Source organism: Lepisosteus platostomus, chromosome 10 (genome assembly GCF_059453375.1).
Source record: "Lepisosteus platostomus isolate fLepPlt1 chromosome 10, fLepPlt1.hap1, whole genome shotgun sequence".
Taxonomy (NCBI): domain Eukaryota; kingdom Metazoa; phylum Chordata; class Actinopteri; order Semionotiformes; family Lepisosteidae; genus Lepisosteus; species Lepisosteus platostomus.
In genome coordinates, this window is record NC_142620.1 from 5,237,600 (window position 1) to 5,251,032 (window position 13,433).

Sequence of the window (13,433 nt, forward strand, 5' to 3'; positions counted from 1 at the left end):
TCCATGCCACTGCGGAGTGTCTGATTACCACTGTGGGTGTTTTCTTGTCCTCATAATTATACAAGGGCACTGAAGGAGCCAGTGACCACCTGGCCTGTATTCTACATCATGCAAAAGCTTATCTGAAATGTGAGCCATGTGCCTTAGCCACGGACTTGACATGTTTAGTCCCTGACTGCTCTACCTTCAGCTACTCTGCAGAGACTCTACAAAAGTAACACTTGTTCCCTTTCCACAGTCACGTGACTCACAAGGGCAGTGCCACCGTTAGACAACTGCTAAAAATACCTCCTTTCTCACACACAGAAAAATGTACAGCAGCCTTGTGAGGAACAGGCCATAATGTTGGACAGCACGATGGAAATCTCTGAAATCCTAATAGGTCAAATGGTGGTAAAAATGACTGACCATGATCAATTACTGGTAACAACACAGACTCGGGTACTGAAGAACAAGCTGCAAAACCAGTCATGCTTTCCACCTGATGTATAAATTCTAGACATGTGCTTTGTTCCTGACTGCTCTACAGAGCCTATGAAATGAAACTTTCAAATAGAGGTGGAGTGGAAGACCAGCCCTGATGAGCTGCTTCCTGTGATCTTGTCCACACTTTCCCGACGGATGGCAAACAGTGCTGCTGTTCGGAGATTCCTCATCGCGGGAGTTTGATTCTGTGTCCAGGGCCCAACACACACAGAGACTCCCTTGGCCGATCTGACGCATGATACGCCCATGCCAGCGCTGTGCTCTGAACCGCTGGCCCTTCCTGGACACTTCCTGTGTATGAAGCATGACCTTTGCTTACTACGTAAAACACTATTACACTCGTTTTAAAAGTAGATTCCTACAGTGATGTGCTGTTTCTGCCACCTTCACTGACATCTGCTACGGCACAAGCTTCGCTGTAAGAGGGGGAAGGTTTCTTTCCCAGGTTATAGAAGTTACTGGGGGATGGGGCAGACCCCTCTGAAGGATTTGCACCCACCACAGCTAGGGGAGCAAAACAGGCTCAACAGACCTGCACAAAATTCCAGTGAGTGGTGGGCTCTGTATTTACAGTAGCGGTGGGCTTTCACTGTAGTCATTAAAACGAAAATGACCACTTGACAACAGTTGCTGGAAGAAATAGAAAAAACGGCCATTCATTAACGTTTCGTGATTAAAGTAGCTGTTGAATTGCTTTTTATCAGTGCCTAGCCCACTACTGTGAATTCCACCAGCTCCTGCGCCTGGATGACATTAAATGACCTGTGGAAGCTGTCAGTCCGTGACCCGTCAGCTCGGGGGACGCCACTACCTGAGTATCCCTTCTGCGCTGTGATGCCACAGCATCCAACCTGCAGCTCAGGGTTCTTTATGTAAGGAGTGGCACGGACAACAGACTTTCCTGCCATAAAAAGAAAAAAAACCACTCTCGTAAGAGTATTCATAATCAAATTAATAGCTTTACAGGAAAAAAAAAATCACATACCAGCCTGGAGCTCCATATCACAATACAGTCTTAGGGTACTCGCTGTCAGTTCCCAGATGTAAAAGTACACATCCTGGGGCTGGAATAAATTAATTGCAGTCTAAAGCCACTTAAATCCACATGTCCATTTGATAAGAAGCGACAAAAGATGTAGGAGCGGACCAGGAGCAGACGATACATCAGGTCTACGACGGACAGAAGCCACTTCTCTCTGTCTGTGATCCTGCCTGCTGCCTGTGAAAATCTGCAGCACTCTCCACTTGTGCGCCTGTGAGCCGTGCCAGGCCCCTCCCCCCTCCCCTGCTCCACTCACGAGCAGGCCACTGAGGCCCTGGCCAATGGGCACTGAAGCAGGCTGCTGTGCTTCTGTAGATGGCAGCCGCTCACGGGAAAGATGCAGTACACATGTGCTGTACGCACTATACACAGCCAAACAGGGCAAGATCTCTGTGTGCACAGGGAAGACCTGGGGTGAACTGAATTCATGAGCTGCACCTTTCAGGAAGAACAGATGGAAAGGCACATCTGGGAATTCCAACAAAAAATTATGTTTAATATTGTTTAGGATTTTTTTTTCTTACCATGTTCCCAAAAGAAACCTCTGCAAAAGTCACACATGAACTGGTATAAATTCACAGCGATAATGCACGCTATGGAGGGGCCCATTAAGATAATTATCAGGTCAGCTGCTGTCCTATTCTGTGTCGAGATAAATAGTTTTATCTTGGTGCTGAGTTGTTTCAGACGGGCTCTTATTCATTCCCATTCTCCGAGTTACGCCCCGAGCAGGGAAATACAGTTGAGGCTGACCTCATTGCCGATGACTAAGGAGATCTCTTTAAGGCCCCAGTCTGGCTAAACAAAAATGCGGTTCACCGAAGCACAGATTCATTAAGCACAATGATTGTAGAATAGGCCAGTTTTCACCAGGGCTGTGCTGCATAGACCAAGCACATGTTAATGAGTTCTAATCTGCTCTAACAGACAGAGCATCATTAACAATAATGAGCCGGGAAGACCTAGAAACCTTTAGTTTTATTTAATTTTGCCTAAATGAATGGTCATCCTACTAGGCAAATAACTGCAGTCAGTCTTTACTAAAATTAGTTCTGTTTTTTTTTAATTAGTAAACCCTTGTGCCATTTGAAGCTCTATTTTCCTCCATCCAGAAATACCACATTTCCAAGTGCACACAAAAGTGCTGTTTTCACACTTGGAGGCACGTGTCGAAAGTGAGACTTATGTGTGTTTCTGTCATTTATAAAGACTCTAATTAAGAGGAAATGTTTACAATATTTAGGCTCATTAGACTTGCACTTTTTGTGGTGCTGTACAGATAAAAAATAAAGTGTGATATTTTTTCTAAAGCTGTTCCAGTGGAGTCACAGGCAAACAAGAACAGCAGAAGAACTTCACAGCCCCCTTTGTCTCTGCATAAGTCATGGAAATGTGAATTGTATCCTATTCTGCACAAGAAAAAAAAATACTGTAATGATTACAACACTGAAAGCAGGAAACCAGTTTCAAATAATCTTCCAGTTAAAACAACACAGAAAATTAAATATGATTAGTAAAAAGGGAAAGGTCGTTTCAGGCGGCCGGAATGCATATATCTTAACAGTTATAAAAATGTTTAAAATGAGATAAGGCATTCAGTTCCTAAAGCTGAATGCAATTTTTATTTTTTGCTTTATTCAGTATTAACCTTCCAAGTTTGTTTTTTATAGTTGTAAGGAAGTTTGTGGAACAGGAGCCGTCTAGTCCAATGGAACTTAACAGGTATTTCAGTGTGATTCTTAAAAACACTGTAAAATTATGCTGACAGCAAAGAAATGTGATAATGTTCTATTATCAGTTGAGTTTAATGAGAATGCAGCATAAATGGACACTAAACCCGAAACTTACTACCAAGTTCAGTAACAAATAAAAGCAACTAAAAACTATAACAGAAATGAAGTTACTACACTTAGGGCAGGTCACTGCATGTCTAAGTCTAAAATGAATTTCTATGGACATATTTATATTTATGCAAGATTAATATTTCCCTGTGCCACACTGAAATTTAAAAAGATGCTATCCTTGAACCGACACAGCAAAGCATGTGGTATGGTTATTACATTTTACGTCTTGGCACTCACAACAAAATGAAGATGTCTATTTATATGCATCCCATATTTTTAATCCGAAAACTGATTATTAAGCAATGGCGAATTACAGAACATTTTAATTCCTGTATCTTGAATTATGTGTGGAGCTTAATGGTTTCTCGTGCTACTTTTAGAAGCAGCACTGTGTAGATCACTTTGTGAATTCCATTATGGTCTTGAAATGCAGGGCTCACTGACACCTGCAAGTAACCCTTTAGGAATTGAATTCAGACAACATGTTCAGATGAGATTCTGACAGGACACAAGTTCAAAGCATATGGGTTTGCTTCGTTTACAATTGAAAGAATAATTCTCAAATCCTGTATTTGGTTTATCATGCTAATTTGGGCAGTCCAAGGGCACTCACACTGCTGATCAAGGTCATTCTCTTCCTCTAGGGAAACCCCACAGTGTATAGATTAGCTGTTTTTTCACACCAAGTTCAAAATGAATCCTGTAAACTGTGAATAGATGTTGGCAAATAAGATATTCATATTGCTGTACAGGACAAGTTCATTATTCCAGAATCTAGATCATTGATGATAAAGTAGAAAGAGCAGCTGACCAAATACCCGTCCCTGTGGCACTGCACTGATGACATCGTCATTAGGAGTAGGGCCATGAAAGAGAATTTCCTGTGCTTTCCTGAGGAGACTCCAAATGAGACTCAAGTGCTCACTGACTGAAATGTATTCGGAAGCATATAAACTAACATGCAGTAATCCCTTACCTTCTCCTGAGGCACACTGTTAGAAAGCATTGATGCTTGAACAAACTACTTCACAAACAGTGTTAGACATCATATAAATTCCTTCCTCACAAACACCCCATATTCACAAGCTGTAAATGAACACTTATAAACTGGACTGGAGATATTAATTTTAAAGGCTAATCCATCATCCAGTTAAAGAGAAACTGGTAGCACATTCGGTTGTGTTGTGTGTGCTGCTTGTAAACATTTCAGTTTATTAATGACTAATGCTCAAGACGTAGGTAAAATGAAGCATTATAGCTGAAGCTGATTGATGAGAGTTTGAGAATAATTTCTTTTTTGGGGGGGAGAGTTAGTCTGCCTTCATTTCAGATTTATTCTCTACAAAGCAACGATAACATGATGGTATGTGTTAGCACGCCACATCTGGGAATTAAATCTCTTATTTTGTACATTTCATGAAGTCTACCTGCCTCTAGTGCCACTTTAGACACGTAACAGCACTACCATCAAAAGTCAGTATTACTGCTGATTAGAACAGAATCAACTTCTGATAAACTACAGCGGCTGCCAAGTATTTTAGAATGGGCTGGATTAATGCTAACTAATCCGTATAATCATTGAACAACATGTGCTGTAAAAGATTAATCTTTTCAAATATCACATTCCAATTACTAAAACAAAGCATTCACACAAGTGTCCCTTTGCTTGGTGTGCAAGGGCTGTTTTATTCATTTTCTGAAGCGTCATTTGTTCCAGTTTCATCATTCATTGGTTCATCATTTCTGGGTCAGTTTTTTTTGTGGCACCATTAATTGCCTCCAGACTACAGCTCCATGAAGGTGTCTCTAGATGTTAAGAGGCATGTTCACTCATGTGAATGCACTGTCTTTGCATGTTTGTTTTTTGGGGTGGGATAAGTTTACTTTTAAACGCTATAAGATCGTACAAAAATGATCCCCTCTTCTGCCATGGCTACCTGTTTTGAAAGACATTTCATTAGGTCGTACCGCTTCACAGGTAAACAACAGGTCATGACTCAGCCTGGGCAATATGGTAATGAAGAGAGCACATACAGTACTGTACTATTAAACACATTTTGAATTCTAATCACTGAAGAAAATTAAACACTGCTTCCCCAACAAAGTAAAAAAACATTTGCATTTATTTTTCCATAATTGGGCCTTTTCCTTTTCTGGCACAAGGCTACACAACTTAAATAATTTAACACTTAATGCTGCAGGACTGAGTGAATCTCAAAGGAATCTTATTAAAAATCCTGCCTTGGAATCATCGTTCAGCATCCGCTTATCAGTTAAGGCTCGTACCAAGTGCACAGACACTTTTTAATATAAACAGCTGCACCTAAAGGACATGATTTACAGAGGAAAACATATTTATTTTAAGCACAAACAGAAATGTATACTATGTTTTAATCCCAGCTTTCCTTAAAATACTCTAACCATGTATCAGGTGATCTTACTCAATAACAGTGCTGTATCTCCCCCTTCCCCTGTACTAAAGGCACAGTAAGATATTCTGGTATTGATTGAGCCTCCTATCAATCACAGGCATGGCTCCCAATAAAAAAGTGCAGAACGTAATTGATCTACCAAGTGGCTGAGAGCAACATCCGGGAGGAGAGAATGTAAAATTTCATGTCCCAAAAAGGGACACCATCAAAAACAAAAAATAACACACAGTACATCTGCCTTAAAAAGCGTGTTGTATTCATAGCCCACCTTTATGCAGAACAAAGGAGGCTCCATGTTCCTTTCTGTCAAAAACAAAAATAAAAAACTCTCCATCTGTTGTAAATGACTTCTTATACTCACCCATTATTTGTTATTTTATCATTTGGTACCATATAGACTTTAATTCTTTTTGCACTGATGTGGGATCCAAATAATCCAAAATTTACTTCATGGATTACTGAGCTCAAACAAGCAGGGTTTCAGTGTCATGTGGGATAGGCTGGCTTTTCTGCTGAAATGATAAAAACTCTGCAATTACTGAAACCTGTTATTGTTACACAAGGGGTTCATCCCACGTGCTGACCCAAAGAACTTCAAATAAAAAGCAACCAGCTCAGAAATGCATGAAACTGCGTGAGATTTTAGTCGCAATATTGTAAAGACCAAAATCACAATGGTGATTGCAGTTTATATTTTAATATGAAATACCTTGGGCAAATTGTAAATGTAACAATTTGAAAATGTGTACTTGTATTTAAAGGCAATAAAAGACTTAATCTTAAAATGTTTAATACAGAGTAGATTGGACACATTAATGTACAGGAAATTTAATCTGATATATTTTCCTAGAGGTGAGTAGAACACAAGTTAAACTATGGTGAAGGCTCACAGTGCATTTCATTTTCTGCACAATTTAGTTTACCAGCATATGCTTCCCCAGCATTTTAAAAATAAACTCTAGATGCTGATGTTATCTAACTGAATCAGCAAACAGAAATTGTAGCTTTCAGAAAATCTGTTTTTTTGCACACGTGGCTTTCTTTATGCACACAAAATTGATCGTATCAATAACTCATTCCTGACCTCTGACCCCCAGTCTATGTTAACCAGTTCTGTGCTACAATTCCAATATTGACAGTGTATCCATCTGTGGTCAGATGCCACTGGAAATGATCGTTTTTATTAAGATTGAATACATTGATCACTGCGGGTATTTTCAATTTTATTTAACAATGATCATGTGATTAATGAAATCCATAGCTGTTGTTATTTCACTTCCTGTCCCCTTTCTAATCGCTCCGTCTGATTCAGTGCAGCAGGGGAGCAAGCAAAAGGCCAAGGCAGGATACACCCTGGACGGGACGCCAGTCCAGCACAGGGCCACATCCACTCACTCACGTCAAGGCCAGTTTTCCCAGAAGCCACTTAACCTACAGGACCTGTATGTTTTTGGACTGCAGGAGGAAACTGGAACACCCACATGAATACAGGGAGAACTACAGGGAGAACACAAAATCCGAGCAGATATCACCCTGTCACGATTATAATCCCTCCTCTGAAGGGCGCTCCGGCTCTTTCACATTTCATTGATTACGTGCACCTGCCCCTCCTTATTCAAGCCGGGCACTCGCTACTCCCGGCTCTGCATTGGAAGACGGACGCGCAGAGGCCCGCCTACCACCAAGTCACCCTACGTCCACGGCTTGGGGGCACAGGCCTCCTATCGGCGTCCTGACCCAGCTGAGCCCGGGGTTCCGAGCGCCTGGCCTCGTGATCCTGCTTTTATTCCCCGTCCCTGCACCGGATCCCGTTCCGGTTTTTTAACTGTGTCGTGTTCTCGTCGCGTTTGGATTACCCGGCTCTGGACTTCTGGACTTCGTGTCACGATTATAGTCCCTCCTCCTTAAGGGTGCTCCAGCTCTTTCACTTCAGACTTAATTCTGGGCACCTGATCCCTTTTCCCAGCCCACCTTAAAAGCCAGGCGCTGACGCTCATCCTGGCTCTGCATCTGGTTTCCGCACCGTGCGAGTCCGGGACCTGGAAGCGCCTGGTCCCGTTAAGGTTTTAACCTCTGTTCCTGTTCCTTGTCCGCCGGTTCTGACCCGGTTCGTGTTTTTTTAATTCCTTGTTTGGATGGATCACCTGGCTATGGACTTTCTTGTGTTTTTGGATTCCCGCTATGGATTACTTTTGGATTGTTTGCCTCGGCCACACCTCCCCCGTGCACCAGCGCACTTTGGACACGCCCCCCTGTTTTCAGCCCCGTATCCCTGCATGACTTTTTCCTAGTGTTTCCCACTTCTTCGGATTGTGTCGTCCGCATAGGGTCCGGAAAGAACTGTTCGTTACACTTCGCTCTGGATTCCCCTTTGGACTAGTTCGCCATGGCCACACCCCCCCGAGCACCAGTTCCTTGTCGTCTCCTCCCTGTGTACGATTACACTTACAGCACTTCTGGATGATACCGTCTGCATAGGGTGCAGAGTGGGACCCCAGGTCCCAGTGATTGCCAGGCAGCAATGCTAACCACTTCACCACTGTGCCACCCTTCATGATACCATTAATGTTACAGAAATATAGGACATGTAAAAATTGATGAAATTCTTGAACACTCTTCATTTGAAAATGTGATAAAACATAAATAACAATGAAAGCTAAGCGTTACCACTTATCTAATCACTTGAGTAGTTTTCTTTATTCCCCTGATTGCTGCACTTTTTTTAAATTTCTTTTTATTAAGTGAAAAACTAACAAGCTCTTTCACGGCCCCTTGACTAACAGAACAGGACGCTCTGAAATCATTGCCTCAGAACAGGCAGGGCTAATTTACAAACATGCGCCTACAGCACCTTCATGCTCACCTTCTTAATTAAAAGGTGTCTTTTTGCTCTACAAGTCAATAATAAGTTTCCAATCCCATTAGCTACATTTGATGACATTTTAAAAATAGCTTGGAGCAAATCTGGTTACATCATCTCTGCCTGAAGAACAGCACTGTCCTGGTTGAAACCAGAACTTTGAAAGAAACGGGCCGTCTCTCCTATCTTTAACATTGAAGCAAATTGATTGCTCTTAAATAGCAGCTCACATCGTGCCTTTGTGATGAAAGCTCTGCAGCACTTGAAGACAGTGTTTATTGTGTTTTCACACATACCTTAATTGGGGTTTTAGCATATTTTAGGGGCTCAGAAAAGTGAAAACTGGACATATGAGTATTTGTTTGGTCAGATCATGCTCTGAGAGGTCTGCCTAGAAATCTCTGCTCAGGCTCAAGCATTGATGCACCCACTACATCTATACAATACAATAATATATCTCTCAGCTCTGATCCTACGGTATGTAATTCAGGATTTATTAGAAACAGATAACAGATAGATAGATAACACCCAAACTTTTTTATTTAAAAAAAAACAATTTTTCAGATTAAGTCACTGAAAGCAGGAAAAAACTACTTCAGAAATGTATCATCACCACAAGAGCCCACACAGGATTTTTAATAATGATTCACTTAGGCAGTCAAAAAAGCTTTACAAAAATCAGTTTGAGACTAACTTTTGACTACATTTTATTTTTATTAAAAATCACAAGTATCAATGTTATTGAAATTCAGCGGTGAATTCAAACATTTTGTCATTCATTTGTATGAACTCATGCTCCATTGCTTTGTTATTGTTACATTTCCTGAATTCCTGGACCTAGACTTAAGTTTATTATTAGTTTAATAACAGTTCACAGTGGCAGAGGAGTTCCACGACACTTTCTGCAACATTACTTGAGATATATTGTTTATGATACACAGTAGCAGTAATGAGAGCTGTGTAAATGAACCCTTTGTAATAATCATTAGAAGGTAACTCAAAATCAATGCTTATTTAAGCATTGAGCTTTCAGCATAATGTAACAATGACATCATCAGATGAGTTGATGCTGCACAGTAACAATGCTAGCATTATATTCACGAGGGGCCTGTCCAAATCACAAGCATATAATTCATTGTGCTGCACCAAGAAGCCATATATTACTGTAAGACTGAGCACGTCGGATATTTGTAGGCTAGAAATAGGGAGTCCTGAAATCAATAATTAGAAGTACTAAAAGCAGGTGATCTCCAGCAATTTAAGATATAAATTAACACAGTTATCAGTAACATGCGAAAAACTTAACAACACCTGCCATGTTTTTGGAGATGTGACCTCTTTTAACTAAATAGATAGCATTCACAATCATTTAATTGCAGTCTTTATGATCGAAGAGCACATTAGCAAATGTTTATTGTGTTTTCACACATACCTTAGTTAGTGTTTTAGCATATTTTTGGAGCTCAGAAAAGTGAAAACAGGTAACGTGGTTATGTGTTTAGCTGGCTGGTGCTTTTATACAAAGTGACTTACATCTACCTACTCACAGGGCACTGTAATGGAGCAACCTGAGAAAGGTACCTGGCTCAAGCCCACAGCCCCATCTATGATCTGAACCCGTAACCTTTCACATATAACCACAGAGCCCCAACCACTCCCCAATACCATCACCTATCAAGGGAAGATATAAAAAAAAATGAACTGACTCTTTATCTGAAAATGCATTGATCTGTATTTTAGACCTCAGTCCAGACCAAAGATTGAATATTGTAAGAGGTGAGAAATGAATAGTGGGTTGTTTATCAGTCTCAGGCGGGATCTTTATGGCTTGCCAGCGTTCAAACAGGGTTTGGTTTATAGAGGCTGTTTTTATGAAGCCTGCATTAGCAGAGCATGTAATCTGACTCCTCTGCCTTTCTGATGACTAAGCCACCCAGATCATGCTGGACTCAGACCAATTGATTTCACTGTGCTCATAATTTTCTGGGAACAATGGCTGAGGTCATGTGCAGAACAGACACCATGTTTGGTTCTGAAGATTACACAGCAATATCAGGATGAATTATTGGTTGAGAAGTGTGGTTTTCAACCTTGAATCTTCTGTTTTGAAACCACTTGCAGACAACAAAACCAAGGCTTTATAATCAACATGCTTCGACTTAGTATCCTCTTTATCTCCCAAGATATCAATATTTTAACTCTCTATCCAAACAACTGATATAACTTAGTTGTATATGAAAATCAGCCCCTGAGTCTCACCTTGTGGAGCATGGATACCACTGACAATTTAAGTCAAACATTTTCTGAAGTGGAGGTTCAAATGACAATCTACTCGGTACCACTGGCTGAGACTGTTTCTGATCACAGTGTATACAGTACACATTTATCAAAAACTTTGAAGCTCACTTTATTCTTTGAAGAAATTAGGGAATGCCATCATGACACAGAAATACCAACTAAATATTAAACCTTTATCGATGTAAATAAAGTGAAATGTGTTCCAGTCAGAAGAAGAGGCTGAACAGATGATAAGAACTGCCGTGTTAATAATGATGTTGCTACACCCATCCTTTGGCTGTGCCTTGCAGTCACGGATGATTATCTTCAACGAACTGGAAAGTGACTAAACAGGCCAACATGGTATCTGATACATCTACAGTATAGTGTATGTATCAGTAATCAGTATATGATAGTGATTACAGAGGAATCATTACAAGCACTCGCATTAAGAGTAACAGTAACAGTAAAGGAATCCAGGACTGAAGGGAACCCCCAGTATTTCACCTCCTCAATGCAGGTGTGCACTTTGGAGCCTAGATATTGCTCCTGTGCCGTTCACATGTAACTCATTAAACAATAATTTGTTCTTATAAAACTGTACAATATGATTATGCACTGCATTCCACACAACACATCAGGGAAATGCTCCTTTCTCCAGAAAAAGAGGGGATTTTGGCACTTCCTGACAATTCCTACTGTAAGGTCCATAAGCGCATCATTAATTGACCACATCTCAACTTTCATACTACTGTACACAGTACAGGCATAAATCACCTGAATGAAAATATGAAAATCTTGAAATTGTCTTTAAACATTTGTCAGACATTCTTAAACTCTCAGTGTAGTATCACTTCCAATTCCTTCTCATTTCGTGCTGAGGATTTCATAATGCTTCTGTGTTTTTTTCACTGCTCACACATTGCCGAAGGTTCTGTAGAATCTATTTTAAAAACACAGCACTGCAAAGAAGCGATATTGGGCTGTGAAAATGTATGTACCACACGTAATCTTTTTAGAAGAGCTCAACCCCGCAGTAGGAGTGCCGGTGCTTTGGATATTAAACATCATAATGCACAATTTTAACAATCATTTCCACACATGATGTATTTTCCTTCTGCATGGATGGAACAGCAAAGAATTCTGCACATTGATCAGGAGTGCAAAGCGGACTGTAAAACTAAAATCAGAAACTGCTTTCATTATGAGAATGATGGATTGTGGGAGGAAAATCAGAGATTGACCTATATTTCATAAAAATACGCTTTTGCTTCCCTGTTCAGGAGAACAAACCAAAAAAACACAGAAACCCTTGCACGCTGAATTTATCTTATATGTTTCTGTGATGTTCTATTTATGTTTTTTTTTATTTTTTAATGAAAGGGGAGGGTGGATCGATTTTCACATCACTAAACCAACATAAACATTTCTAACCCTGGGCAACAGGAGGGGATCTTCCAGAAGCATGTGTGTGTGTGTGTGCGTGCGTGCGTGCGTGCGTCTGTGTGTGTGTTTCTGCAGATGCTCTTGCCGTATGCCGGACAGACAGGGATGGGCTCCGGCCACTGGGCCAGCATCTGTATTCCTGTCAGAGCTGGGGCTGACACGTCCTGCTCTGCAGGAGGACAGCAGGGCGGCTCGCGGCCGTGTCCCCGGGGGCTTCATCAGAGGCCCGGCCTGTCTCAGCTCATGGCACAGCCCCACCTGAAGCTCAGTGTCCCCTGTGCAAGCCGCCGCCGAGCGCCTCTCAATTATTCATGGCAGGCGGCCCTCCCTTTCTTCCCGCTCAGCAGGGGTCCTCATCAGGAGCTGCCTTCATTTTGCCACGCCGATGACAGGGAGTCATCTTAGCAAGGACTGTGTCCCAATGTTATGAAAGGTTTGCCATTTCAGGAACCAAATTTGAATCATTTTAAAACCTTGCTTTGCTGTGCCAAAAAGCACCCTATCTCTGCTCTCTGCTGTGCATCTCTGCCCAGGCTATTCCTTCAAGCCTCTGAAAACCATACAAACGACCCCAGTTCACAGGCCATCTCCAGCCGGCTTGGTGATGCTCCTATAACACACCAGTTATACCAGTATGGTATTTGCCTCATTTCATTTCACTGTGTAAGAAGTAGGTGACATAGCAGTCTTCATTAACATAACTTTGTTAGATGAAAGTGCTGTTACAGACGTAATTTTTGGTTTAATTCCACTCGAGCAAGACGTTTTGTTGGTGATTTGGTGCAGTGTCCCAGTGCCCAGAACGTCTGTGCAGCTTCACATACTTGCCTGGTTAGGTTGTGTTGTGAAGAGGCAAAACTATTGGATCTACAGTAGGTCTACATGATGTGTCTTTATAGGAGCTACAGTACAAATGAGTATCGCATTCTAAACATGTAGTGTAGTAGAATAAGGTGAAAGTAATGTACAGACAACACAGAAGGGGTTTCGCTCAACAGCTATTTTGAAAATTGACAAATTAAAAATGACAAAATTAATATGGCTGA

The 13,433-nt window shown here is 41.2% G+C and overlaps 1 protein-coding gene across 3 annotated transcripts in view; it reads right to left on the minus strand.

Moving 5' to 3' along the window:
- akap6 (A-kinase anchoring protein 6) overlaps positions 1–13,433 on the minus strand; it is a 127,642-nt gene that overhangs the window by 110,692 nt on the left and 3,517 nt on the right. The window contains exons 1-2 of one of the 3 annotated variants that reach the window (XM_088647622.1): positions 1,472–1,716; positions 1,298–1,387 (exon numbers count right to left, since the gene is read on the minus strand). The exons of 1 other annotated variant lie outside the window; for it this stretch is intronic. In XM_088647622.1, the coding sequence (XP_088503748.1) occupies positions 1,298–1,332 (35 nt within the window). In that variant the 5' untranslated portion in view covers positions 1,333–1,387; positions 1,472–1,716. Of the gene's footprint in view, positions 1–1,297; positions 1,388–1,471; positions 1,717–13,433 lie in introns of those variants that run through there. One more of the 3 variants, XM_088647623.1, reaches the window with a different exon arrangement.